The sequence below is a fragment of the Ambystoma mexicanum genome, chromosome 2q (genome assembly GCF_040938575.1).
Source record: "Ambystoma mexicanum isolate Mex_15411 chromosome 2q, UKY_AmexF1_1, whole genome shotgun sequence".
NCBI lineage: Eukaryota > Metazoa > Chordata > Amphibia > Caudata > Ambystomatidae > Ambystoma > Ambystoma mexicanum.
The window spans coordinates 345,757,934-345,784,792 of NC_090924.1; the positions used below are offsets into that span (position 1 = coordinate 345,757,934).

General features: G+C 42.0%; 1 protein-coding gene across 1 annotated transcript in view; it reads left to right on the forward strand.

Annotated features, from left to right (window-relative positions):
• The window catches only part of TEX47 (testis expressed 47), a 937,506-nt gene that overhangs the window by 660,344 nt on the left and 250,303 nt on the right, over positions 1-26,859 (forward strand). The window contains exon 5 of the mRNA XM_069647358.1: positions 12,995-13,196. Within this exon, the coding sequence (XP_069503459.1) occupies positions 12,995-13,196 (202 nt within the window). The remainder of the gene's footprint in view (positions 1-12,994; positions 13,197-26,859) is intronic.

Consider the following 26,859-nt stretch of genomic DNA (forward strand, 5'->3'; position numbering starts at 1 on the left):
GGAAATAGCAAGACTGTACAATTTCTAACTTTTATTTCACAATAAACGCTCCGAGAACATCCGGTGATTGCCATATTCAATCAAATGGGTAATTTTTTTCTTCGGTCTCGATCTGCAAATGTTTATCGTGAGTCACATGGTGTTCCTTTTGGGTAAAAGAAACGCTTTGGACGCAACGTGAATTGCAATGCTTGGGCATCAGCTTGGTGCTAGGCCACCGTTAATTATGGTATGTTGCTCCTAATCGCTGGTACCGCGTAAGGGCATATCGGCCCGTGGTGATCGTCCCAAAAAAGAGTCATTGATATCCAGCTATTGATGTGTATCTGCAACTGCCGGTTGAAAAACCCGTCAGTTGGTATCTGGAATCGATGACAATCGCAGAAAGGCAGGATGTAGCTGTTTTGAAAACATAACAGAAATGTGTCTCAGTAGCTTATCTTTATTACAATTTATCATTTTACCCTTTAATTCGGCCCGTGTTAAAACTAACGATGAACACAGACGTGAAACAATGGGAACACAGAGAAAACAACGTAGAAAGTAGTCCACAAGTTGCTTCGGAGGATAGTCCTATGGAGTATATTCAGCTCGAAATGGGATGCGGAAGCTGACGCTACAATTCGAGGAACACAGACGGCATTTTAATTAAATATTAGCATTGAACCTGGGGGAACCGAGTGGAGGTCTACATGCATCTCGATGCTGGACTGTCCATGTGCCCGGTAGAAAGACCAGTACACACAAAGGTTGTACTTGTGTTTCATTGCAATAGGCCACACAGAACAAAGAAATACAATGTAACCCAGTAATAACGGTCGGCTAATGATATTCGGCATTTCCATTCTATTGGCGTAACGCAGACCGTAACGCAGACTCCATTCAGATCAACGATTTTGCATAAACTGAAATTACATGTTCCTTTGACCAGTTTTTGAATGGTGAACCTTATCATATCTGACGTTATTACACCCCTCCCTTAATTAAATTCCTTTCGGAATAGTCCCTTTCTCTCAAGGTCGAAAAACAATTGAACCTTATACTGTGTGCAATGCATGGGCAAGCCAAAATTCAAAGGTAGTGACCGTCACTCATAATGAAGATACATTCTTAGTTTGCAACATCTTGTCTTGGCGCATCCATGAGAAAGAGACTTGTGAGGCGCAGGCACAGGAGGAAAAATGTGGGGGGTGCCAGTGCTCACTGTTCGCGGCGCTGCTGAGGGGTAGGGGAAACTTTGCAATGACAGAATGTGGCCTAGTCCAAAGTTGGAGTCGAGGGTACACAAAATGGAGTCCAAGTGTGTCTAGCAAAAGCCCACCTCTGCTTATCTCAGGGCCTTCTTCCCCATGGCAGCAGAAGGGCAAAGAAGGCGCCCCCCACGAGTGCAAGAGCCGGATGTCACTTTTGTGTATAATGTATGTGGGCTGGGGGCTCAACGACCCACTTCTTCCTTACATTAACAACGACCCCCAACACATATATTGGTCAGAGTGCTTCTATTTCTCTCCAACAACCCACTTTGATGCGCTGTTTTGCTCACAGTCAGTAGTTCTTGCGTGCCGAGTATCTTATCTAGCCTAGGTCTCATCCCTTTTGTGGGACGAGTAGTTATTCAGCTATTTGGGCAACTGTTTGGTAAGGCAACTGCAGAACCACAATTTTTCTTTCAAACTGTTATCCATCTGGCCCTCCCACAATCAGTGAAGGTCCCACAGTAGCTCGACGAAACTGGGAAGTGTGAAAGCACAGCAATACATTATATGGCATTCGTAAAAATTGTAATTGTTGAAACAAAATTGATAAAGAGGATAGATTTCAAAAGACAAATTGGATGCTTTATTTGGACACTTCATAAAAACATTGTTGATAAAAAAAACAGATGGTAATCATTTGTACCGGGAAGTGAACTGTTCCACGAGCTCTGCTTTAGGTGGAGAGGGCACATTGGCAATGTTTTGTGGCAATGTATGTGTCCTTGGAACAAAATTGTGCGCGATTCCGCGAGTATGTATCTCCAAGACAGTCATAATAAGATCTTTCACAAAATCCAATTCCATTTCCTCATATATTGGCTTGACCACCCATTTTTTGCCTCTTTTTGTAAAGGCCATTGTGTAGCGAAGCATCCCAAAGTTACCTGCAGTCCTCGATTGTTCACGGCCAACATTCTCGTTATGCGCTAATACCGCTATTAACGTCCTATATTCCATCCCGTCTATGCCGAAATGCAATCTCTTTGGCCTGTACTTTAGGCATATATTGTGGAACACCTCCAAATCTCCCATGTGACAGAATTCTGTGAGTCCCTTCAGATCTCTTGATAGAGTTTTATCACACATAATCTTCTCAAGGGCTTTGTGTGGAGGTGAAGATGGAATTAACCACTTCTACTTCCGTTCCTGCTCCGGCGACAAAGGGCAATGGGCACATTGGTGGAAATGTTGGTTTTCTGTCCAAGGGTAAACGTTGGAACAGTGGTTCATTAGTGACCGCCATTTTTCTAGTAGAATTTCCACAGACCCATCACAAGTTTTGGAGCTCCACCAAAGATGGTTGCTGAAAGACTGGGACCACTGTAAAATATTTTCAGAACCTTTTTTTTCCCAGCAGCTGAGATTTTTTATTGATGGATTTGGCAACGTGCCATACATCAAATTGATGGTGAATATTTGGAAACTGCTCTCTCATTGTCTTGGCTATTGAAACGTGTCTGTCTGTGGCTATGAGGTCGATTTGCATTCCCCTGGACTGGAGATCTTCCAGTGATTTTATAAAACCAAGTTTCTCCATGGCCACTGAGGATTTACATTCGGACACCTGCACGACCACCAAACTCACAATTTATTTTGTTTCCATGTCCTGAAAGTGGTAAGTGCAGTACTTTGCTGAAAATCCGGGGCTGTCACACTGTCCATCGCCAGCTAGCCTGAACCGTTTTCCGGAGAATGTACTTTGAATAGACATTTGTTCAATTTTCCAAGCTTCACTAATGGCAGGGAATAAATATTGACGTTGATATGTGTAGCACTGCATTTTAGAAATGAAATGGAGTCCCACAAATTGACAGAAACTGGACAACTTAATGAAACTAGAGCCAGTGAAAAGTAAAGCAGCTGCACACAGTAGATTCCCAGCTGGCAGTTTCCACAGCATCGGTTGAGCGGACCATGAACATTTTCATGGAGCATTTCACAGGCGGCATGTATTTTGAGGTTACTGCCTTGTGATACACGAGTCACATTCACCAATGGTTTCCCACATACTTTCCCTCTCACTGAATGCACACATTTCAGCATCATTATAATCTCCATCAAGCTACTGTCGAATGCTATGTATTTGGGATCCTTTATTAGACTATCATCCTGCATTAATGTTGTTTGTGACTGAACTGTGGTTGACATATCAGCTAAACTGGACATACTGTAGTCGAGATCTTTGTCTAGTTCCTCGGTCAATTGTATTTATGCTTCAGTCTCTGTCATTTTAGCGTCTGTTACTTGAACATAAATCAGAGAAAACAACAATGTCGATTGGTTTTTGGGTGGCCCTTTTTTGGCGGGTGTCGATTGTGTCAAGTGGTCTGCAACTAATTCAAAAGCATCTTCATTACATTCAGTTTCATCTTCATCTGGTGGAGCAGACGCATTGTAGCAATGGTCCAACAACACTTTGCTGGCTTCGCCGGTCACATTAAATTCATTTTCTGGCCATTGGGCAAAAGCATCTTGAGTCTGTTCATTGATTTGAACACGCTGCGCCTCAAATAATTGTTGCTTCATGGTGAAATCAGTTTGGCAAGCAGCATCTCTGATTTCTGTAGCTGTCTGTGTCTGCATAGTTCGTACACCATCGTTCAACTAGAAGACAGGTTGGAAAAAGATGTTCAATGTAAATCCAACATAGAGTATTGGACAATTTACATAAAAAAAAGCATGTTATGAAGGCACGAGCACAAAACACTCTTTAAAAATGAAATTGTTTGTAAATTACCTTATCTTTCTTGCTTTTCTGTGAAACCTTCTTCTTTACTATTATGACAGCACCAGCAAGCTGGTCCACCGACATGGATCCACGTGCCTCCTCTTCTATATCCCAATCTATTATACATCCCTAGAAAAGAGTATCCATTAAAAATATGTCATTCGTATTAGAATTCAAATTATTCCATCGCACACATGGCTTACACAGATACACTCGTACACTGTGTACGTCATTTAGTAAAAAAATACATTTCGAATTTCACCTGATTGATGGCTAGTTTATTCGATCAAAGATGACTGTGCTAAACACACTGATTGAAATGTTGCACTCAAGCAATTTGCAAAAACTGCTCGTTTATAATAATGTCACTGTCTAATAGTATCAGATCTAGGACCTACTTTCTGTCATTCGAGGGAACTGCCAGTACGCATACCTCTGACTCTGGATCAACTATGAGGGATGATGTAATTGTAGTCGAAGCTTCGGCATCTCCCTGTCACACAGTTCTTGTTTTAGTATGGATGAAAAATGTGAAATTGAACACACACACAATGTGACGCAGACAATGGTACATATCAATAAAAAACCACGTCACGATATGTAAATATGATCATATTATCTCAAATTCCATGCATAAAACATTTCCGGAACTGAATAGCTAAATAAGACTACCTGATACGCGCTTGAAGTTGTTGTTGACTCCAGTCAAGACATGGATGCAGAATCTTGCTCCTTCATATTCAGTGCATAGTCATGGAGTTGTAAGGGGAACATTTTATTTTATTTAGAAATGCTAATATTAAAAATTGGCATGTAAAGAGACAGATTACGAAAACATTATGCTTATTTCAAAGTGCACTATAGCATAGTTATCTGTGCCCATAAATCGTTTTCAATGACGCTCCTAAAACCAAGGACAGATGTTTAGCAAAATGGGGTTTAGTTATAAAGCAATACAATCTTGTAAATATAAAAAGTATTATAAGGAACATTTACACCTAAAACACCAATCCGTCAATTTAGTTACCTGCTCAATACCCCAAGGGCTAGAGCTAAATCAGGAACCGTGACTCACCTGAGGCGGCCTTTGCATGAATAGAGTCGGAATTGCATTTGGAAGCAATTTGGAAGCAATTTACGAGACGTTTTGAGTCGATTCTTCTTTGTGTACTTCGATTGGTTGTACATATTCATGGCAAAGTGTAGGCTGCAGATGCGGAATTGATCTCCCCTCGAGTCCCCCAAGCCTTCATGGGCTCTACTTTCAAGCTCTTCCGGCGCAAATCCGCAATATCTGACTCATTCTCTTATTAGATCTATATTCCTCAGGAATACATGCATTGTAGTGCCTTTAGATTTGGCATGGGTCTTAGAACGGCAATTGAAAACCGTACATGCAGACATTGTTGAAAATTCTGTAAAAAAAAAAGGTCAAAATTATTCGAAAATTACTTTGCATAAAAGCGTGAGAAAGATGGAATTTGTATTTGTATTTGTATTTCTTTATTTGTAAAGTGACCTAGCCCTGAGGCATCTGGGCACATATCTTAGGTAAGGTTACATGGACCTGTAAAGCAAGTTCAGCATAAAAGCATGAGATAGTGCAGGTATAAACAACAGAGAAAAATATGTAGCAAGTACAAGGAGAATGATGTCATATACAGTCACAGTTTACATTAGTAGATATATACAAGTCATATACAATCAAATTTTAGAATAGCAGGTATATACAGAAGTGTGCCTGATTATGATAGGAAAAGGCCAGGGTGTGGTCTCGGTAGCGGGTAGGGCCACTACTTAGTGGAATTGTCGCAATCACATAGCCACAGTTTAGTTTTACATTTGAAGGCGTAGAAAGAAGGTTCAAACCTGAGTGTAGTGGGCAGTGAGTTCCATAATTTGGTAGGTTGCACCGGGAAGCTGCTTCCACCCGCTTTCTGCAGCTTGAACCTGGGGAGGAATTATACCATACATTGTTTCTATGCAAGCTATGTTTTGATCACTGGAGCAAAACCAGTGTAGCGTAGCCGGCTGTATTATAGGATAACTTTCATAAACAATTCATTGGTGTGACAAAAATCGTAATATGTTACTCGTCCCTTGAATGTACTATCGTGCATCAAAAAGAAAAAATGCTTACAGACTTGGTCCGCGAAGGATGCAATTCAATCCCAAATGACACTGATGGCTATTGATATATATCGATAACATAAATTAAAATCAAGTCGATGGTGATGAGATGAATGAACATAACACTACTAGGTACGTTCGTTCGAAATAGAAAGAAATTTAGAGATCAAGGAGATATGATTAGGTGACCTGCCCTTACCTTGACCAACAAAGAGTTAGATTCAGCAAGCAGGGTAGTTAGTGGCAGGTGAACAGGAAGATGTCCACAGGTAGCAAGACGACGAGCTGACTCGCAGTGGTCACAGAAGTTCTCAGGTAGCACGTTCACGAGTTGACTTGCAGTGCTCAAAGATGTTCTCATGATAAATATCAAGTGGTTTATAAAGATTTAGAAAAGAGGGTGTGTATGTGAATGAATGACGTGTATACGGCGTGGTCTTATGTGGATAGCAGAGGCGCGGCCTGCTTCAGGGGATCCAGCCTGGAGACATGGGGTCTGTGGAGGGCATGTGAATATTGACCCCTGCGCGTAAGATACCTTTGAAGTGTACTTGGTGTTTGGCACCTTGGCCGTTCCCACCCCTGCCAGCCCCCTTGGGCTGCGCACATCCACTGGTGCCAACTGCCTTTGATAATGGAGGGGGATGGATGGGCCTAAGGCGTGCAGACAAGGCCCGGAACACTGCTGGATGGCGACACACTTATGTGGATTGCATTGGTGCGGCCTGCTTCAGGGGATCCTGCATGGAGACACGGGGTCTGAGGAGGGCATGTGAACATTGACCCCTGCGCGTAAGATACCTTTGAAGTGTACATGGTGTTTGGCACCTTGGCCGTTCCCACCCCTGCCAGCCCCCTTTGGCAGCGCTCATCTACTGGTGCCAACTGCCTTTGATAATGAAGGGGGATGCATGGGCCTGAGCATGCAGACAATGCCCGGAACACTGCTGATTTGAGACACACTTATGTGGATTGCAGTGGGGTGGCCTGCTTCAGGGGATCCCGTCTGGAGACACAGGGTCAGAGGAGAGCATGTGGTCATTGACCCCTGCGCTTAAGATACCTTTGAAGTGTACATGGTGTTTGGCACCTTGGCTGTTCCCACCCCTGCCAGCCCCCTTTGGCAGCGCACATCTATTGGTGCCAACTGCCTTTGATAATGGAGGGGGATGGATGGGCCTGAGGCATGCAGGAAAGGGCCGGAACACTGCTGAATGGAGACAGACTTGATTCACTGAAAAACAGAAACAACCATTGATAAAAGTTCTGTTGTGTTTTATTTTGTTGCTGATTTTGATGGCACAAATGTACTACACATCACATTAAAAACTTCTGGTTGCAGCACAGTGTGGGAAAATCCCCTGTTCTGACCTCTGTCACTGGGGAAAGTTTCTCTAATGGCACCAATGACACAGGCAGGTATTACTCGTCGAACGCGGTGTCCAAGCCTCCCATGAAGCCACCATGTAAAAGAACGATAGGCCACCAGCCTGTACCACCTGTGAAAGAGAAAGATACAAACAGTTCTTAAATGAACAAGATAAGTGTATTAAACCTTAGTTGCCAATGACACATCTTGTATCCAATGGCATTGTTGCCAGATCAAATGTTACCTAGACACTGTACAATATTGAACGACTATGCATTTTATTACATTTGGGACACAAAGTAATATTGCTTCATGGCTGTACATGAAATAAACATAAGGAGACCACTATGTTTTCCCCAAATTGCGAGTCATGTATAGAATTGCAAGACTACATTAATTTGGCAGTGATAGATCAAAGTTACGACAATCTAGGAGACAACCATGAAATGGTAGAGGCCTAAGTGACATCACAACTAGAGTACAATTACTCGTTACTTGGATTGCGAGGGCAAACTGTTGCTCGAAGTTTGTGCATAAGCACCATCATAATCCTCAACACGGTCCATGTGAGGCAGGCTGCCCTGAAGTCTGGCAGCTCGGTAACGCATTGCGGCCGTGTCTTGCCTTCCGATATGTAGGACAAGCATCCAGAGTTTTCTCGGCAGCAGCAGTTCTCCTCCTCGGTTGGCATTAGCACGCACTGATTGAAGGTACACCAGGTGGAAACGCCGTCCATGCGACTAGGCTCAGGCTCTTGATCTGTTAAATCGTCCTCCCAACTGTCGTCCGAAGCGCCATCGTTTGCGCATCTTTCTCTTTCGAGTAATTCCGCCTCAGAATACTCTGGCTCGTACTGGTAGGGCTGCATTATTGCCATTATGGGGCAAACAAAAAAGTATAGTAATGGTACTGGTATCTTTTCGCACGGGCTACAAGCAAAGAAGATCGCTGACCAGAGCACAGAAACAAGGCACAGAATACTCAAAAAAGACAGTGAAAGGAATGGAAAAGCAAATCTGATGATGTCTGTTGAGAAGCGGTCTGTTTATACTTATTGAGGAAAGAGGCGTCCTGCCATTTCTATGGAGACACGTCATTAGCGGAAGCGCAGAGAATGTTGACACGAGACCTGCATTGGCGTTGTGAAATGGGCGGTACGCGTCTAGTGATCTCAGCCTCAGGGGCGGGGGATATGATTTAGTGCCGCCAGGGCAGTTCATCTTGGGCGATGCAGCAACAGATAAGATTATCACAAGATGGCCGCGCCCTGCTGCCTGATTTTGCATGTGTACAAAAGAGGAAAACCACGGTAAGGCGCATAGGAAATGTTTGAACGATCAATCAGCGGATGCTTAAAAACACATGCCCGAACCCTTGGGACAATAATTTTTCTGAGCGCACTATTCCTTCAAGCGTTGTCGGAGCACAACATCTTGGATTCAATCTGTTCAGGTAACAGATGGGGGTTTTAGGACAATGCACACTTTGCCCAGGGCTAATGTTGACTGTCAGCTAGGGGCTATCACCCTAGGATACACTAGGTACTGTGACTTATGCCTGGGGACACCATAGGTGGGGGGAGACAGTGAGAACATTCCCAGTTGGGGTTGGAAATGTTAGTGGTTGGGGCAGGGAACGGGTTGGAGAGGAAACCGGGGTGCAGGTGGCGTCAAATTGTATGTAAGCAATGTACAGATTCAATCATTTGTTAGCTTTACTGTGGATTTAATGGCAATAAGTAGCATTCAGGTGCCTGACGCTCAATATTAGGGGTCTAAATACCCCACTTAAGCGGTGTGAACTTGAGGCATTACTGGGGCGCTACCACCCGGACTTGGCGGTGCTTCAGGAGGCACATATCCGTGAATCGGATAAGCACAAACTGTGTTTATTAAACCCTATCATTGTACAAAGCAAATGCTGCAGGGAAGGTTGCTGGGGTGCTTATAGCAATCATGTCTGGAACTCCAATAAAAGTGATATGTACTAAGGCCCATAAAGAAGGTTGTTATGTTTTTATGATTGTGGAGCTTTGGTCTACCACTCTAATAGTGGTGTCAGTGTATGCCCCCAATGCAGGCCAAGAGGGCTTCCTAAATATGACCCTTGCACAATTAGAATTCTTCATGGAAAGAGAAATAGTACTTCATGGAGACGTTAATATCTCCAAGGCGTAACATAGGTGTAATAATAACTCGCACAATAACAATGTTGTATGAGGCTACTATGCCTCACTGCTAAAAGAAATTAAAGGCCAATTGTTAAAATGGGGTCTGTTGTCAGTATCATGGCTGAGTAGAATCAACTCAGTAAAGATGGTAACCTTGCCAAAGCCCTTTACCTGTTCCAAGCATTACCAATCCATGTTCCTACTTACATTTTTCAAAAATTGCATGGGGCGATTTCTTCATTTATATGGAACAATAAGCCCCCCCATGTCTAGAGGTGGCTTTGGGCTTCCAGATTTTCTAAAATATCATCAAGCAATGCAGGTAAGGGTCCTGAAAGAATGGTGTGCGGAAACTTCTTAGAAAAGATGGTCCAGATGGAAAGTGCGCTTGGTGGGCATCAACTTGGAGACAAACTGTGGTTGTTTAAACAAGATCGGTCCCCTAATATGCATAACAGCCAGATCATGAGCTTAGTAGAAGAAGTGTGGGACATAGCAGTAAAAAAATACCATTTGACGATTTTCCCTTCACTTTTATTTAATAACCCACAATTCACCCCAGGCTTCCAACTGCAAGCATGTGCTAAATGGAAATGTGTGGGTTGCAATAGATTGCAAGATATGTTTCAGGGTAACGCTCCAAAACCTTTCACACATTGTAAATTAGAATTGGCTTCTCTGAATCTTGCCGCTTCCAATATTTTCAGGTGCGCCACAGGATATTAGCTCCCCAATCAAGAAAGCAGCAATCAGAAATCTTACCCCATTTGAACAATTTGTAACTTCCAACCCTGGAAATAAAGCTTTGATATCAAAACGTGTATAAAATTATAGCCGATACGACTCCCAACAATACATTGCCATAGAGACACCGTTCGCATTAGACATTGGGGGCTGAGATAAAGGAAGAAGACTGGGAGAGGCTATGGTAGGAAATACCAAAGCTCACCCTGTCTATTCAAGTTCTTGAATTTTGGTATAAGCTTATGGTACAATGGCACTATATTCCAACCCGGCTACATAAAATGAAGTCCACCATTTCTGACAGGTGTTGGCGAGAATGCGGGGAGACTGGAGATTTAGTACACATATGGTGGAGTTGTCCGGTGCTGACACAATACTGGGAATACATAAAGAAATATATGATGCACATTTTTAGACTGCATGAGTCTAGGTCACTTAGATCTTGCCTCTTGGTGGTCATTGAAACTGATCTGCGCCAAAGCGGTAGACAACAGTGCAAAGCATTTATCATCTTACAGCTTGCGGCTCTACAGGTGATGGCCCAAAACTGGAAATCACAGGATCCACCAAACATCAGTCAATGGCTCTCCAAAGTTTGGAACTTTCTTGCTCTTGAATGGATTACTTACTTAATACAAGGCAATCGTTCCAAATTCACTTAAGACTGGGACTTGGTCCTGGATTTTTTTCAAAGTGACTACAACATTGCTTTTTGTCCACAGAAATATTGCATTCTGTACATTGCATGGATTTGCGGGCATGGAACAGGAGTACCAGTTCCACCTCCGATTCCTGCTCCCTATTTCTAAAGCATAAGCATACTTATACTTCCAGCATGGTTTTTCTATTGAGGCCAAAACATATAGATTGCCATGAAATCTCCATGCCATTGCCGCCGATCAAAAGGAGGGAAATCCGCAGATATTACTTTTTGCTTTTAACTCTTCACTGTTGAAGCTATTCTAAGATTATGTACCTGGAAAGTATACCTTTCTGGAGAAGTAAACTTTATTTACCTGTGACAGTATTCCTTCAGTGAGAAATATCTCCCCCAGATTCACTTTCCGTACTCAATGGTATGGATTGAAGAGATGAGCTGAAAAATAAACATAAGTGGCTCTGTTGGTGCCTAACATTTTGGAAGCGTAAAATAATCAACTTCCATTAGAAATAAAAAGAAGCAAAGCCCCTTTTCTGTAACACCTATAACAAAAAAGATGCCTTATTTTCATTTGTTTATTTAAAAATAAATTGAGTTTTGACTGAGACCCATCTAGTCCCAGACTGCAGAGAAGTGTTTAAGTTAATGAATCGAGAAAGGAAATACTCACTGGAGAACTATTATTTAAGAAAGTAACATGTCCTTCCTTATTTTAAAATACTTTCTATTAATGCATTTACTCATTTACTCATTTGTATGACATTTTTCAAGCACTAAACAATTGAGAGGCCATAAGGGTGGTAAATATAGAAATCTAAGCATAATATAAAAAAAACACTCTGAATCTAGTTTCAAGTTATTGTTTCAACCCAAATAGCACTTCTTTGTTCTATACACAGCTGAAGCCATCCTTCTGCCCGCAGCCACTCTACAGCTACTTTTATACAAAACTTTAAATGTTATTTAAAACAATGTATTTTTAAACTGCATAGAAAATCTTATGCTCTAGTCACGCCTGTTACTTGTACATGCATTGTAAATACCAATGATGGCTTCTTCTCGTACCAAAATTAAATCAGACATGCCAAGAAGTGGGCATCAGGTTGTGTGCTCTGGTAAGAAATACCTAACTGGAAAAAGGTGACAAGCGATGTGTTAATGTTTACGCTGAGCACTGTGCATATTTTCTGTTTGGCCAAAAACATCACTGAAGCTGGTGGAAGAATTTTAATCAAAATCCATCTTTCTCAATTTATCAGTGTTAGTTGCAGTACAAACCTCTTCCTAATATATTTGTCTGTATCAATTATATTGTAATCATTATCTATTAGAAGGAGAACCTAGATACATTTTCACTTGAGAATGGTTTAAGTGGACTGTCTTTTCCCGTGACCTTTGTTTTTTAAGGCGTGTTTTACACATAGTTGTTTTCCAATGCTATAAAACACTGGATTTTGTGTTTAATAGCGAATACCATCCCAATGGAATACACAGTGCTATACTATGGGCAGCTGCCCTCTGTCCTACAGGGAACTTGATGTCCTTTCCATGTAAAAGCATGGGAAACATGAAACAATTCAATATCAATAAGATAACGTTATCGTTTTCAGAACCCAAAAAGAAAATCTAAGCGAATGCCCCAACACAACCAACACCATCTTGGAAAAGAATTTTGACTGTCATTAACTTAATCAAAACGTATTTATATATTTTACAGTAACAACCCCATAGTGGTCGTGCGCATATTGTCAGCTAAGGTTATGCATGGACTAACTATGGTTTACAATGGTGTTATTCCAATTGTACATTAGGGTCTTTATTAGACGTCATGAAATATATTTGTTGTTAAAAATGATGTAATTTTCTATTCCCATTCCACTGAATGTCTGAGCAATCACATAACCTATAAACAGCAGCTCTCCTTTCATGTCCCCAGTCAACTATTGAAGAATCCGAAGGTTTTACTGATCTCACACAACATCCAAGGCAGACTCTTCCCACAGTGGTACTTCAGGCTCATCAATCTACCAGTGATGTATTTTGAGGATTTCGGCCAGGACCTCAATTTGGAAACGATGTTGATAGACTTCCTCACGATGCTGTTGAAACTCGGGGCCTTTTTTTCCAAGACAGCAAAGGTGAGAATTATAAGTTCTATGTCAAAATATAGGGGGCACTGAAGATTTACTCTTTGGTGGAACATGCGTCTCTGGAATTTTCATTTTTAACTTAATAGTGCAGCTATTATTTCCAGTGTGCTTTAAAATACCTCATACAGCAGCCCAGCAAGTGTAATTGAGTAATAATGCTTAGCTTGAACTTATCAGCTATCAGAATGGACAGCCTGCCACACGCCAAGCCATAAAGGTGTGCCGATTGTGCCATGCCCTTTGAAGATACTTTGTGAAAAATGTGCATATTGTGGGAGATTCTCCATGCTTGTATACCTTGCATTTCAGGATTTCATTGCGTACTGGCCAGGCAGGAGGGAAGGCAGGGTTTATTTTAACATTTAATTAAATATGTCAAACAACTGGTGGGCAGCAGCACAAGTACCTTCGGGTTTAATGACTTCTTTAACAAAATCAAATTGAAGATCCATTTCATGGGACTTTGAGGAGTTTGATGCTGTGGACTGGGGACACACCTGCTCTCTGAAGAGCCACACAGGTCGCAAATGGAGGATTCCTTAGAGGCCTTGCTGCATTTTCCATTCCTCCTGTGTAGCAATGATGAATGCAAATATGGATCACAATTCCAGTATTTACCCCACTGATGTACACCTTCATCAGACCCATCCATTTCTCTGGGGGTGAAACATCATATAGACCCTCACGTTCCCATGGACCAGAGACGAGACAAGAAAGCTACTACCCCCAGATTTCAAAATGACAGACCAGAATTTTGAGTCTTCTGCCAGCACGGCATAGCTCCAAATTCGTGATTATTTCTAACAGGCACCACAAAGGGAAACATTGATTAGAACAGTGTAACCACTAGTCAAGAAGCAAATAGTAAAAGTGATAACCAATCCCAAACATGGATACCAGGGAATTACTTGTCAGGATTGTTATTGAGAAATCATCTCAATCTATAGGACTATAAAAGAGCTCAGCTTGTTGCAATAATGGGCACATGTCAGGCTACTTACCAGAACAAAATAGAGAGAAGAAAGATCAGACTAAGAGAGAAAGCTTGAAGCTTGTTTTGGGGAGTAAGAGGGGGCACATCTCATATACTAGGTTGAAACCAGATGCTGAGAAAGACCAAACCAGTAGATATTATCCCAGGAGGGTAAATAGTGGATGGGGGTAACGATATAACAGCCCACAAAAACACTAAAGCAAGGGGAAGAACTACTTGCTGGTAGGAGGCTATAAAAGGGGTTTTATGTGTGTTTAGCTAGGTCACTTTCCTCGTTTGCATATTACTAGTGAATTTTCCCCTGTGGTCATTTTCGTAGATTTCTTTTTTGAATGGGGGCAGGGGTCCATAATTGTTCCCGCCCCATCACATCACCCTGCCACCCACTATCCCCAACCCCCTACCCCCAAACAAACAAAGAAGCACAGCTCACAGCAAAATGTAGGTCTGAAAGTTATTTAATATGTCATACAAAAAAAGGACATCAATAAAAAATACGGCGGTAAGGTAGTAGAAAAAACAGAGGCAGGACGCCCGTAAGCGCGGCCCACACACAACGCAGTGCTTGATCACGTGAAAAAACAAAGGACCTGAGCACATTAGTAGTTGGATAGAGGCAGTCCTTTTGCTATTTCAATGGAACTAAATGGGTGCTTGGAAAGATGGAATGGGTGGCGGCCATGATGGAATAAAAAGAAAAGAAAGGCCGGCAATGTAAATAATTGAGCGCAATGGTAAAAAGGGAACTGGAAACCAGTTAAGACAAAGTATCCAGAACATATTGACCAGAACACCCATTCCATAGCACCCAGACCCATGGTTTCATAATTCCACCGATGTGATTTGCAATATTACAACACAATTTGCAAATCAAAAAATGTACACAGTTGAATGAATGAAGTTAACCCCCACAATTGAAAAAACAAACAAAACCATTCTATGAGGATGGACCAGGCCATAACGTAACCCCATATTCCAAGGAAAACATATTGAAATATGTAAGTCATGGCTGGACATGGTGAAGGTTTTCTAATACCAACAGAACGAAGTAAAGTGCAAGTGCAAGCGAATGTAGCAGCAAAGTAATGTGCAAAAATGCACGACCAAAGTGACAATATCCACATATGCAAAGATGCAAAATACAACATTCTGATAAATTGAATAAAGTGCAAGTTTGGGCAATAGTAGCAGCAGCATAATGGAGCACAATGGAGCACAATGTGCGAGAACAAGGTTGCAATATATATATATATATATATATATATATATATATAAATCGACAAACACGACCACAACGAAAAATGCACAAGTAATGTGCAAACAAGGAAATGTACCTAATTAAAAACATGGCATACAGTTAAAGGTATTACCATCAGCCCAGCAGAGCAATCTGTGGCTAGTGGGTGAGAACATCTGAGACTGACATACCCTAAGGCAAGGAGGGAAATGTTCTTGCTGGTAAAACAACTCAAGATACAAGCTGGACACTATATCCCTGACACTGTGAAGTGACGAAGGGGACTGCACTCCATCCATATGTCTGAGGCTGTTGGTTTGCGCCAAGAAGCTGGGGTGGCCCTATATTCCTGAAACATTGTGACAGAGTACGGAACATGCAGCAGGTAAGTATGCCCCTATTTAGGCCATTAAGACGTCTTGAGTTTTCCCAAGCATGCACTGTTACCAAAGTATATCCTTTATTTGTTTCTAGTGTGATTCCCCCTATATCCTCTGGCCTATACCCCGCCCTCACCCAATCCTGCCTTCCCTCATTCCCCCTGCCTGCCCACTTTCTCAGGGATTGGCCCATGGTCAGCAGCACGTGACCGACCATTGTGTGAGGAACAGAGACGTTTTTTCCGTGCTCACTGTGTTTGGCCCCCAGTCAATATAAGCTGAGCGAGAGATAACAATTCCTAGATAAGCGCTATTTAAAATGCGTGTTTCCCTCCTTCTTTTGTGTCGCTTTGGCTCGTGTTCGAGTGCATCCATCTTCCTCTGGCCTACACCCAGCCCTCACCCAATACCACCTGCCCTCACTCCCCCTGCATGTCCACTTGCTCTGGAATTGGCCCATGGTCACCACCACGTGACTGGATCATCGTTTGAGCAACAAAGACCTTTACTCCATGCTCACTGTGTTTTTTCTCCCTATTGTGCATACCAGCTGATGGAGAAATAACACTTCCCAGGTAAGATCAGTTTAAAATGCATGTTTTTCCTTCTTCTTTTGTGACGCTTTGGCCAGTGTTCGAGTGCATCCATCTTTCTCTGCCCTACACCCTGCCCTCGCCAAATCCTGACTCCCTTAATTCCCCCTGCCTGCCCACTTTTTCTGGGTTTGGTCCATGGTCACCATCGCGTGACTAGAACATTGTGCAAGCAACCGAGGCGTTTTCTCCATGCTCACAGTGTTTTCTCCCCATTCTGCATACCAGCTGAGGAAGAGATAACAATTCCCAGGTAAACAGTGTTTAAAATGCATGTTTCCCTCCTGCTTTTGTGTCGCTTTGGCCCGTGTTCGAGTGCATGCATCCTCCTCTGGTTCGAGTGAATGCATCCTCCTCTGACCTACACCCAGCCCTCACCCAATCCCACCTCTCTTCACTCCCCCTGCCTGTCCACTTGCTCTGGGATTGGCCTGTGGTCACCACCACATGACTGAAACATCTCTACTTCAGAAGCCTTCCCAGGGCAGCCTTGCCCGGGCAGCCAGCGTAGAGCCACATGCAAAGGGCAGCTCCCCTGAGCAGCTCCGATCACCTGTTTGCCTGTTCACTGTGGGTACCTTACAAATCTGTTAACTGCTACAAACAGGTAGGGTGGTAGGAATTGGGAGCACTGCCAGTACTGTACTTCCTATATCCTGCCACTACGTTATTTCTCTGTTCACTACCTGCCATACTTACCATTGGGTTGAATCTCTCTACACTCCATAGCTATGCAAGTATTGTTTTTTAGGGTAGCTGCATCTTCGAGGGTAGCCAATGCTGTTGCATTAGATGAAGTTGGAATGTCCATAAGTTAAATAGAAACACCCCTGGCGATTATGCAGGAAATCCAACATGCGCGAAGGCATCATGAAGCAAGACACTGAGAACAGATTCAAAGTTCAAACAAAAATTGCTTTATTAACTTAAATGTCAGGATGGTTGAAGGCCAATCTTGCCCTATGCTAAGGTGGGATTTACCAACCTAAAAAAACGAAACATAGTCTGACTCAGTAAGTTCAACATGAAAGTCAGTGTGTCCAAAACCTATACTTGCCCTCACAACTAAAGCCAAACAATGTCTACGGATGTCAGAAACAAAAGAAATAGTGTTCTAAAGTTCTGAGCTTCTTCCAGCTCTGGTATTGGTTTCCAGATCCCCTTCCCCAAGTTCAAGATAGTTCCACAAAGTATCAGGGTTTCTTTGCCCAAGAAAACAATACAGTCCCACAAGGGTCTCAGGGTTTCCCTTCCCCAAGACGTCAGCTTGTCCAACTTGCCAACTTATACTTAGTTGCAGTCTCTTACTATTCAAAACCATTTCCAAATCAGTGTTTCGCTCCTTCTGATTCATTGCCAGTTTATACAGATAGCTTTCCTCTGCTTTACTTCAGCAATCGCTCTTACACGTGTGCATTGTTCTCTGCATATTGCCTTGACTTTCATAGATAGGGTAACCCCCGTTCTAGGTGCAGTTGTCGGACCACACGGTCCACCCATGCAACTGGTAACCTTAGGCTTTCTTGCCCACACAGGTTCTTTTGCCACTGTGCCTGCGTGCTGATTCACTTTCACTTGGCTTTCTCCTCGCCAGCCTTTTGGCTTTGCCACAATGTGTTCTCCTCTTTTTGTCAGTCTCTTGACTTTGCCACAATGTGTTCTTTCATACAGTTCACTCTGTGGTGCAATCTCTTTCCTTCACCACATAATTTCACACTTTTCCATGATATTCATTACTTGCTTTTCATCGCATTTCATATGATTTGTTCTTTACTTTCCAATATATATTCTTTGTACTTCACACAAGCTTGCCTTCCATAGGCTTTATCAAAAGCTTACCTTTAGTTCGGTATTCAATATTTTTTAGTTCATATTCTTTTCATTCACAGTTCATCTCGTTCGTATTGTTCACTACAGCCCTTCACCTTGGGTTCACTTTATATTCCACATCACATTTTGTTTGTTCCGCAATTACTTCTGCCCTGTAACAGCCCCCATGAGTGACCTGGTACAAGTGTTCCCTTTTGTGCACTCACCGGTCTGTGGTGGCTCCTCCGGACGACTGCTTTCCTTTTCTTCTGCTCCGCAAACACGTCTTTGTGGTATTGCGTGCCCCGCTTGCACTCTGGTCTTCTTTCTGTGGGTTGCCTGGGAAAGGTAACCCAATTTACAGGGGTACCCCCTTAAATATACAGGTACCCCTAATTCCGCTCATACCAGATTAATAATTCACCCCTCTAGGGAATTAAGGCCAAGAATCCTCTTGCAAGGATAACAAACTTTAATCTGTACAAAGATGAGGATGGGGGTGGGCAAAGGACTCTGCCCCACCCACACCTCCCGACCAGCATTCTGTCCTTCTTCTGTGGCCGCCTCCTCCAGACTGATGGCAAGCAAGTGCCTTGTATATTGTTTGACTTGGTCACTGGATACTGGCATAGCTCATCCAAAACTGTCCTTCTTCCCATACAAGGGATGCTGCAGTCTTTCTTGCATGGCCAGGTTACAAACTACTTAGCATATGGCTGCATAGGCAAGAATACATTGTAGCTCCTGTTTAGCATAATTTTCTATATTATAAACATTTATATATAAACACACCTTCCTGCCATACTCTCAACACTTCACTCAATATTATCATATTTTATCTGGTCCAGTAATTCTCCTCAAAAACCTTGTTTCCGTAGTACTCTGTATGTCATGCATTGGGTCTTTTAGTCTCCATTGGCTTTTGATGGACAGAGAACAGCTGCTGAGTTGCCTTATGTGCCCTGCCAGCCTTAGCAAACCCTACATCAGTTCATGTAGTCTATCTTTAACACAGGCTGCATTCCTTTTGGCACAGAACTCTTTGCCATGCTCTGAGAAAAGCTAACTACAATTTAACAGTTTTACAAATGTATTCAGCTAAATAGTTATTTGCACCTTATATTTAAATACAAACTATTTTCATTTAGTGGCTGGCCACGCCTGTGTGTGATATTTTTGCATGAAAGAAAGCTTTCTCAGTGCTATAGTGCTTTAAGATGTCTTGCCTAGTTGTAAAGCGATTGAGGGGTGCAGGAAGGCGCTAGCCAAAGCAGTCGCTCCCCCACCCCAACACCTGCAGCTTTGCTTGTCTCTCGCAAACGCTGCCAGATGCTTACAGCAATTGGATTCCTTCCGTGCCCTGCAGCTCCTGCTGTGGGCAGCCGACCACGGAGGCTCCCATCACTGTGGCCCTCTCACGGCCTGCCCGAGCCTCAGCACCACCGTCTCTCCTGGGTACTTGCCAGCGGCCTGGCCTCCATGCAGGACACTCCTTGCAGCCTCCTTCGCAGAAAATCTCTCCCCTCAGGCCCTAAACACTCGGCCCGGTTTCTCTCCTGCTGGTCTCTCTCAAATGATTGTCGGCCCCACCTTTTATATACCTGCAACCATTTAACAGGTTACAGGTGTGTGTCAAGCCCAATTGCCTGGCCCTAATTAGTGGAGTTTTGTGGGCCTGACTGACCCTTACAAAGGTCGGCAGGCCTCTTCCTCGTCTCAGTAGCAGGGTGGTGAAATGACATGTTAGCGTGCACCACTCTTGGTCCTCGTCCCAGTGCTATAATGGTATGAATTAGGGGAAGTGAAGGGAAGTGATTGGCAACAGCATATAAAGCCAGGAGGAGGGTAAGGTTGACTCCTACCAGGAAAAGGGGGATATCATGTCTCGCCCGCGGACATCCTCTCCCCAATCCCCAAGGACTCTTCATCCAGGTTATCCTCCCTCAGCTCTCTATCCCGAGGGTCATGATCCAAAAGCGATGGCCTTTCCCTGCCCACCTGAGCCGAGGATCAAAGCAGAGTACGTGTGAGGATACCCTCAGGTTTCTCACACATGGAGTAGAGGTCATTGTTAGTCTACTCTAGATTACATCTATGTGTCAGAAAACCTTGTTAGGAATGTTAGAAGTTTAATAATTACACAGTGTTCAGTTAGTGGTCATGCGTGCTTTTAAGCCCAAATTGAATTGAATGTGTATCAGGCAGTTGTCAGTTTTGGCCTGGTGAACCTTCAAATCAATTCATCTGGGAATAGAGCAAGTTGGTCGGGGTCAATGGTACCCATATTGAAGCTTTATTTGTTAGGTGAGTCAAGAAAGGCAAATACTGATCTAGTTGACCCTGACTATCTAAAGATGTTACAAGATTTTTGCGAGCTCTTGAGAAATGAGTCTTGGATGATTAAACACAAAGCATTTGCAGGTAGAATGGTTTTGATCCGGTTGTACAGGGTAACAAAAATTGAATTGAGGGAAAGCCTTTGGTTTTGAAAAAATCCAGGAATAGTGGTCAGGCAGAGAAAGAAGTTAAATAGTAAAACAACAATGTAGGAACTGGCAAAGGTGTCATAAATATAAGCTAGACAATGAAGCAGCTCAAGTAATGTTGACCCATGTCAGTAAATTGAACCCAGCTAAATTCTAGGATGCTGTATGGTCCGAATGTCAGGAGGGAAGAATCACTCGATAGCATAATTTCCGAGGGGGTCTTGAATTACTATATGGAGGGAAAATTCTATACCCAATTACGTAATGTAATTTTGAGAAAAACGGCCTGTTGGGCTGGGAGTTTACTTGGGATACCCACAACCTTGAATTGTTAATATCAAGAACTAGAGGATCCAAAGCTGCAGGTCCGGATGGTGTACCAAACGTGTAGTACAAGTCGGATATCCAATTCTGGGCAACAGTTTTAAGCCAGGTATTTTCCTCTATTGTGTCCACATGTAGAATACCTGCCTCGTGGAGAAAAGCCTACTTGGTCCCGCTATTTAAAAAAAGGGGATGTGAGACACCCAGGAAGTTACAAATCTATGACAATTATGGACTCCTGCTCGAAGCTATTTGCTGGTTTGTTACTGAAAGATCTTTCTTCCTGGGCCAATAGCATAGGTAAGCCCATTAATTATCAAACGATCTTCCGTAAAAATTGTGGTATCATGATGAATGGTTTATTGATCCAGTTGCTAATGAGTAAGGCACTAGTTAAAGATTCCTCCCTTGTGTATATCGCTAGCATTGATCTGGCTAGCGCATTCAACGCCGTCAACAGGACAAGGTTGTGGAATAATCTCCATTGATGGGGCGTGCCAAGAGGTTTATTGAGATTATTGGTGGAATTACATACCAACACCAATATACAAGTATGGCTGGACAATCATTGTACCCTGTCTTTTTAATTTATACTCATCTGACATTCTTGAGAGCCTCGAGACTTGTGAAAGTTATCCACCGAAATTGGGCCATTTGAAAATTCCTATATTTCTCTTTGCAGGTGATGTCCTCTAATTTGACAGGACACCCTTGATTCTAGAGAGAGCAATAAATACTCTGGCATCCTATTTGCGAGAGAACAACTTAATCATCAACGTCAGTAAAACAGCGAGTCTACATTTTTCCAATTGAAAATGGAAGAAGGTTGACCCATGGTTTTTTAGAAATTAGAAACTCAATTTTGTTAACGAAATGAAATATCTGGACGTTTGTCTGCAAATAGAGTTATGTTTAGTACATTACAAGATAAACTAAGTAAAAAAAGGCCCAAATACTCGCCCTATGTATGAAAATTAAACACAAATACTGTAGCTATACCCTTATCCCGTTAATTATTACAAGGGAAAGGTTTTACCATCTTTGTTATATGGACTGGAGCTTATGAATCTGGACTGGGGGTCGGTAGAACATCTAGAAAGTACCTTCTGGAAGAAATTGTTAAAACTACCAATAGCTACTCCGATTGCATTGATTAGATACAAATTGGGTCTGTTATCCTGGCGGTGAGTGGTACAGATTGCCAAGTTGATGATATACAGTAAGATTTTGGTCCCCCAACAGGATCTTTGTTGGAGGACCTAAAGAGAGTCCAAGATATAGGGGCCTTTGGCCCCTTAATGGATTTCTATCAGGCTTTGGATCTAATTTTGGCTAATGCAGGAATTTCTACAAGTAGTTTTGTGGAGAACCCCGGTAAGGACAACCAGAAAATAAAGTTGGATCAATGGAGTGGTGACCAGGACCTATTGTGTAAATACATATTGAATTCCGATCTGGCAAATCAGTACAGACTATTTCAAACCCTGCCAGAATATGTTGAAGACATTTTCTGACCCCAAATACCATACAGTGTTTATGCCCTTTTGTTTCAACCTCCTGGTGACTCTTAATAGATGGGGCAGAATTAGGGGTAGGCCTCTGGCGTAATGGAATTGTAGATGTTGTGGTGAAAATACTCTGGAGTCCTCGAGACACTAGGTAACACCATGTACTACCCTTTCTGCGCACAGGATTCAACATTTTGGTCGATTTGTGATCCAGCCGGAAAAATTTGCCTCAGACTGGTTTTGGAATTAATTATTTGATAGACGAAGTTCCTCACTGATTCTTGCACTTGTATGCTTTTTGAAAATAATTAATTTTGGGTTAGGAGACCATTTGTATTTGTAATTGTTTTAGATGGGGCAGTACATTGAAAATGAACTAAATGAGTATGAAATGAAATGTAAATGATATGGAGGATGTTATAATGATTTTATGTTGTTGAACTGGTGTATTGGCATTTGTGTAAAGGTTTTATAAACTAAAGACACAATAACAAAAATGTAAAAAAGGATTTATGAGGACAGCCAATGCATTGCATTTAGATGAATTCAGGAGGATAGCCACTGTTATTGGATTTAGATGAATTTATCAAGGGTAGCCAATGTTATTGCACTTAGATGAATCTTTGAGGGTAGCCAATGTTACTGCACTTAGATGAATCTTTGAGGGTAGCCAATGTTACTGCACTTGTATGAATTCATGGGGTTAATCAATGTTATTTCACTTAGATGAATTTATCAAGGGAATCCAATGTTATTGCACCTAAACGAATTTACGAGGGTAGCGAATGTTATTGCACTTAGATGAATCTTTGAGGATAGCCAATTGCACTTTGATGAACATTTGAGGGTAGGAAATGTATTGCATTTAGATGAATCTTGGAATCTAGGTGCTTTCTAGAACATAGCCAATGTACTCATTCTAGATGATTTTTTTAGAGTGTAGCCATTGTATTACACTAGGTGCACTTATGTAGCCAATGGATAGAATTTAGCCATGCTTTGATTGACCCCTTCTAAATTCAGCTGCATTGACGCAACCAAGAAACCAGCCAGAACACACAGGTATGTATCACACTCCATGCTTAAGGAAATCTGCCACAATTAGCCAAAATTGGCATCAAACTGGTTTTGGAATGCATTGTTTGATAGACAAAGTTCCTCATTGATTCTTGCACTTGTACGCTTTTTAAAAAGAATTAATGTTGAATTAGGGGAACATTTGTATTTGTAATTGTTTTCGATGGGGCAGTACATTGAAAATGAATTAAATGAGTATGAAATTAAATGTAAATGATATGGAGGATTTTATAATGATTTTATGTTGTTAAACTGGTGCATTGGTATTTGTGTTAAAGTTTTATAAACTAAAGACACAATAAACAAATGTAAAAAAGGATTTATGAGGTCAGCCAATTCATTGCATTTAGATGAATTCATGAGGATAGCCAATGTTATTGCACTTAGATGAATGTATCAAGGGCATCCAATGTTATTGCACTTTAACAAATTTACAAGGGTAGCCAATGTTATTGCACGTAGATTAATCTTTGAGGATAGCCAATGTTATTGCACTTTGATGAACATTTGAGGGTAAGAAATGTATTGCATTTAGATGAATCTTGGAATCTTGGTGCTTTCTAGAACATAGCCAATGTACTGGTTCTAGAGGATTTTTTTAGAGTGTAGCCATTGTATTACACTATGTGCACTTGTGTAGCCAATGGATAGAATTTGTACACGCTTTGATTCGCCCCTTCTAAATTCAGCAGTATTGACGCAACCAAGAAACCAGCCAGAACACACTGGTATGTATCACACTCCATGCTTATGGAAATTAGCCAAAGGCACGGCCATAGCCCACAAGCATCTGCTATCATGCACTACTTTAAGACATATTGTACAACATCTCTGCCATAAGAATGCAGTTATCCCCCCACAATAAAATTCGGTCTAGCTGCACACAGAATGATTCCTCCGACTCTTCAATACTCTCCAGACAACCTCTCAGCCCCCATCCACATGCCAGCTCGATATGGGTAGCAAGTAGGGACCTGGCCACCACAACTCAACTTCACTTTGGCTAAAATGCGCTAATACATTCTAAACTCCTCAGACGAATTTCCCATATCTTGGACTTCAGTCCCCCATGGGCGTTCAACCGAAAGCGGGTTGGGAACATACCAATGGTGAAAGGTGCTACACAAATGACAGATGATGATGATGATAAGCCTAACTTCCTTCCTAAGTGTTGATAGGAGACAACAAGTGTTTTGGACGCTCCAACCCAGAGACTGGGCAATAGATTAGAGAACATGGGGAAGTAGAGGTATCCCATTACATTAAATCCCTGGCCCTTTATAGTTTAACTGATCCTAACACCATTTTTCTTAGATTGTTCCCAGAGAAGAATATTATGTTTTGTTGTGGAAAGAATGCTTTTTCCCCCTCCAAAAATGTGTAGAACTACTGCGGCAGATTTACTGCTTGTAGTAATTCTGCCAAAAGTCCCCAATGGAGCCCTATAGACTCCAAAATTGGGTATTTACACCACCTTGATATCACTCACAATACTGCAGTAAGCCCACAGGACCGAGTCGCAGTAATAGTAAATGATTTTGTTGTTAATTCTGGAGAGCCATATGCCTTTATTAGAGAGCACCAAGCATATCCCTCCCTCCCTCCCTTCCTTCTCTTCTTCACTACTCTCCACCACATCCTTTCTTTTCTAACTCTAGCACAGACTTGTTTTCATTTAGCGTTTAATAATGATATTCAGACTGTTCATAAACTCTTCCAATCTTAGACATAAGGGTTTCTAAGCACAGGATGATAAAGGACATCACGTATTGTCCTTCCTTCCTCTTTTTCCCTACTCCCTGCTGCATCATTTCCTACCACCTTCCAGTCCAGAGTTATTGTCATGTAGTGTTTACTACTGATAATCAGACTGTGTATACACTCTTCCAATCTTGCTAGATAAGATGCTATAAGCACAAGTGGGTACAGTGACTTTTCCAAGCTCCCAGGATACTCTTACTTGCAGATGCTCTTCATCCTTCCCATCTTTCTGTCAAGCCTGCTCTTGCAGCAGGTCAAGCTGAACAACTGCTCTAAAGATGCTTCAAAATACAACTATGGAAACTGGAATCTCCATGCTTGAGTCTCCCATCAGCTACATGGGTATTTTGCTCCTTAATGTGATCAGTCCCTGCTACATAATCACGAGTTCCTGTGTTTCCATGTAGCAGTCGGGCAACTGATTTTTGCATTCTTTCAATTCCACTGATTTGGGTGCACTTTTTAACTACAAATTAAATCTCTGAGCTTTCAAGCAGAGAATAGTTTTCAATTCTTTTTTTGGCAAAACTTTACCTTAACATTTTACATCACCAGGATCACAATCCACCTGACACGGTCTTCAGACATGCATCCAATGCACATGTTGCAAGTCAGCTTCTGTCCCACACAGAGGCTGGCTCACATGCTTGGACACTTACTTCTGGTGCAGCCTCGTTTCTTCATTTTGGGAATCGTGCAACGGTCCTTTAAGAGTCACCTTCAATATGTGGATGAAAAGAGGGTGTGTAATACCAACAACAACAGTGGAAGCAATCGCCATCCGCTATACTTCGAACATGGGTAAGAATGTTTCCATACCTGGCTTGGTGGTGATAGTTGGAGTTTCTGTCATAAGCAGGAAGAATTCTGCATCGGCAGTCTGTGGGCTATCTGAAGGCAGTTCTGGGACTGTTTCTTCAAGACCTTCAGGCAGACAGGTAGCTGCTTAGCCTATCATTGTGCTATTGTAACTACCACCAGGTCTTCAGTGCAAACCCCCCCTTTCATGCTGGAAACCAAGAAGAGAAAGCATTACTTCAAGCCTGGTACTAGAGCAAATTTGCGGGTGCTGGAGTCTTTTTGTTTAAAAATGAGGCATCACAATGCAAGCAGAAGCTAAAGATGAATCGCCCATATCTTTTCTCACGTTGTCATCTTCCCCGGTTGTTTTTTTTTTAAATTAAATTTAAAGTGCATATTGGTTAATTAAAACCTTATACACTAACAAAAAACAATTACATCAATAGCAAAGAACAGGAAACATACATTAATTTAATTTCATATTATCCATACATAAGAAAAGGTAGTGCATAAAATTTAGCAAATTGCTCGCTTCCAAAAATAAAAAGCTGCCCCAATAAAAACCTTAATTTCACCATCATAAATTACTGACCAAAATTTATTAGATTCTATCCTTTGAAGGTCACCAACTAGATTTCAATAACCTTTAAAATACCATTCCTTTAATTTAGTACACATAGT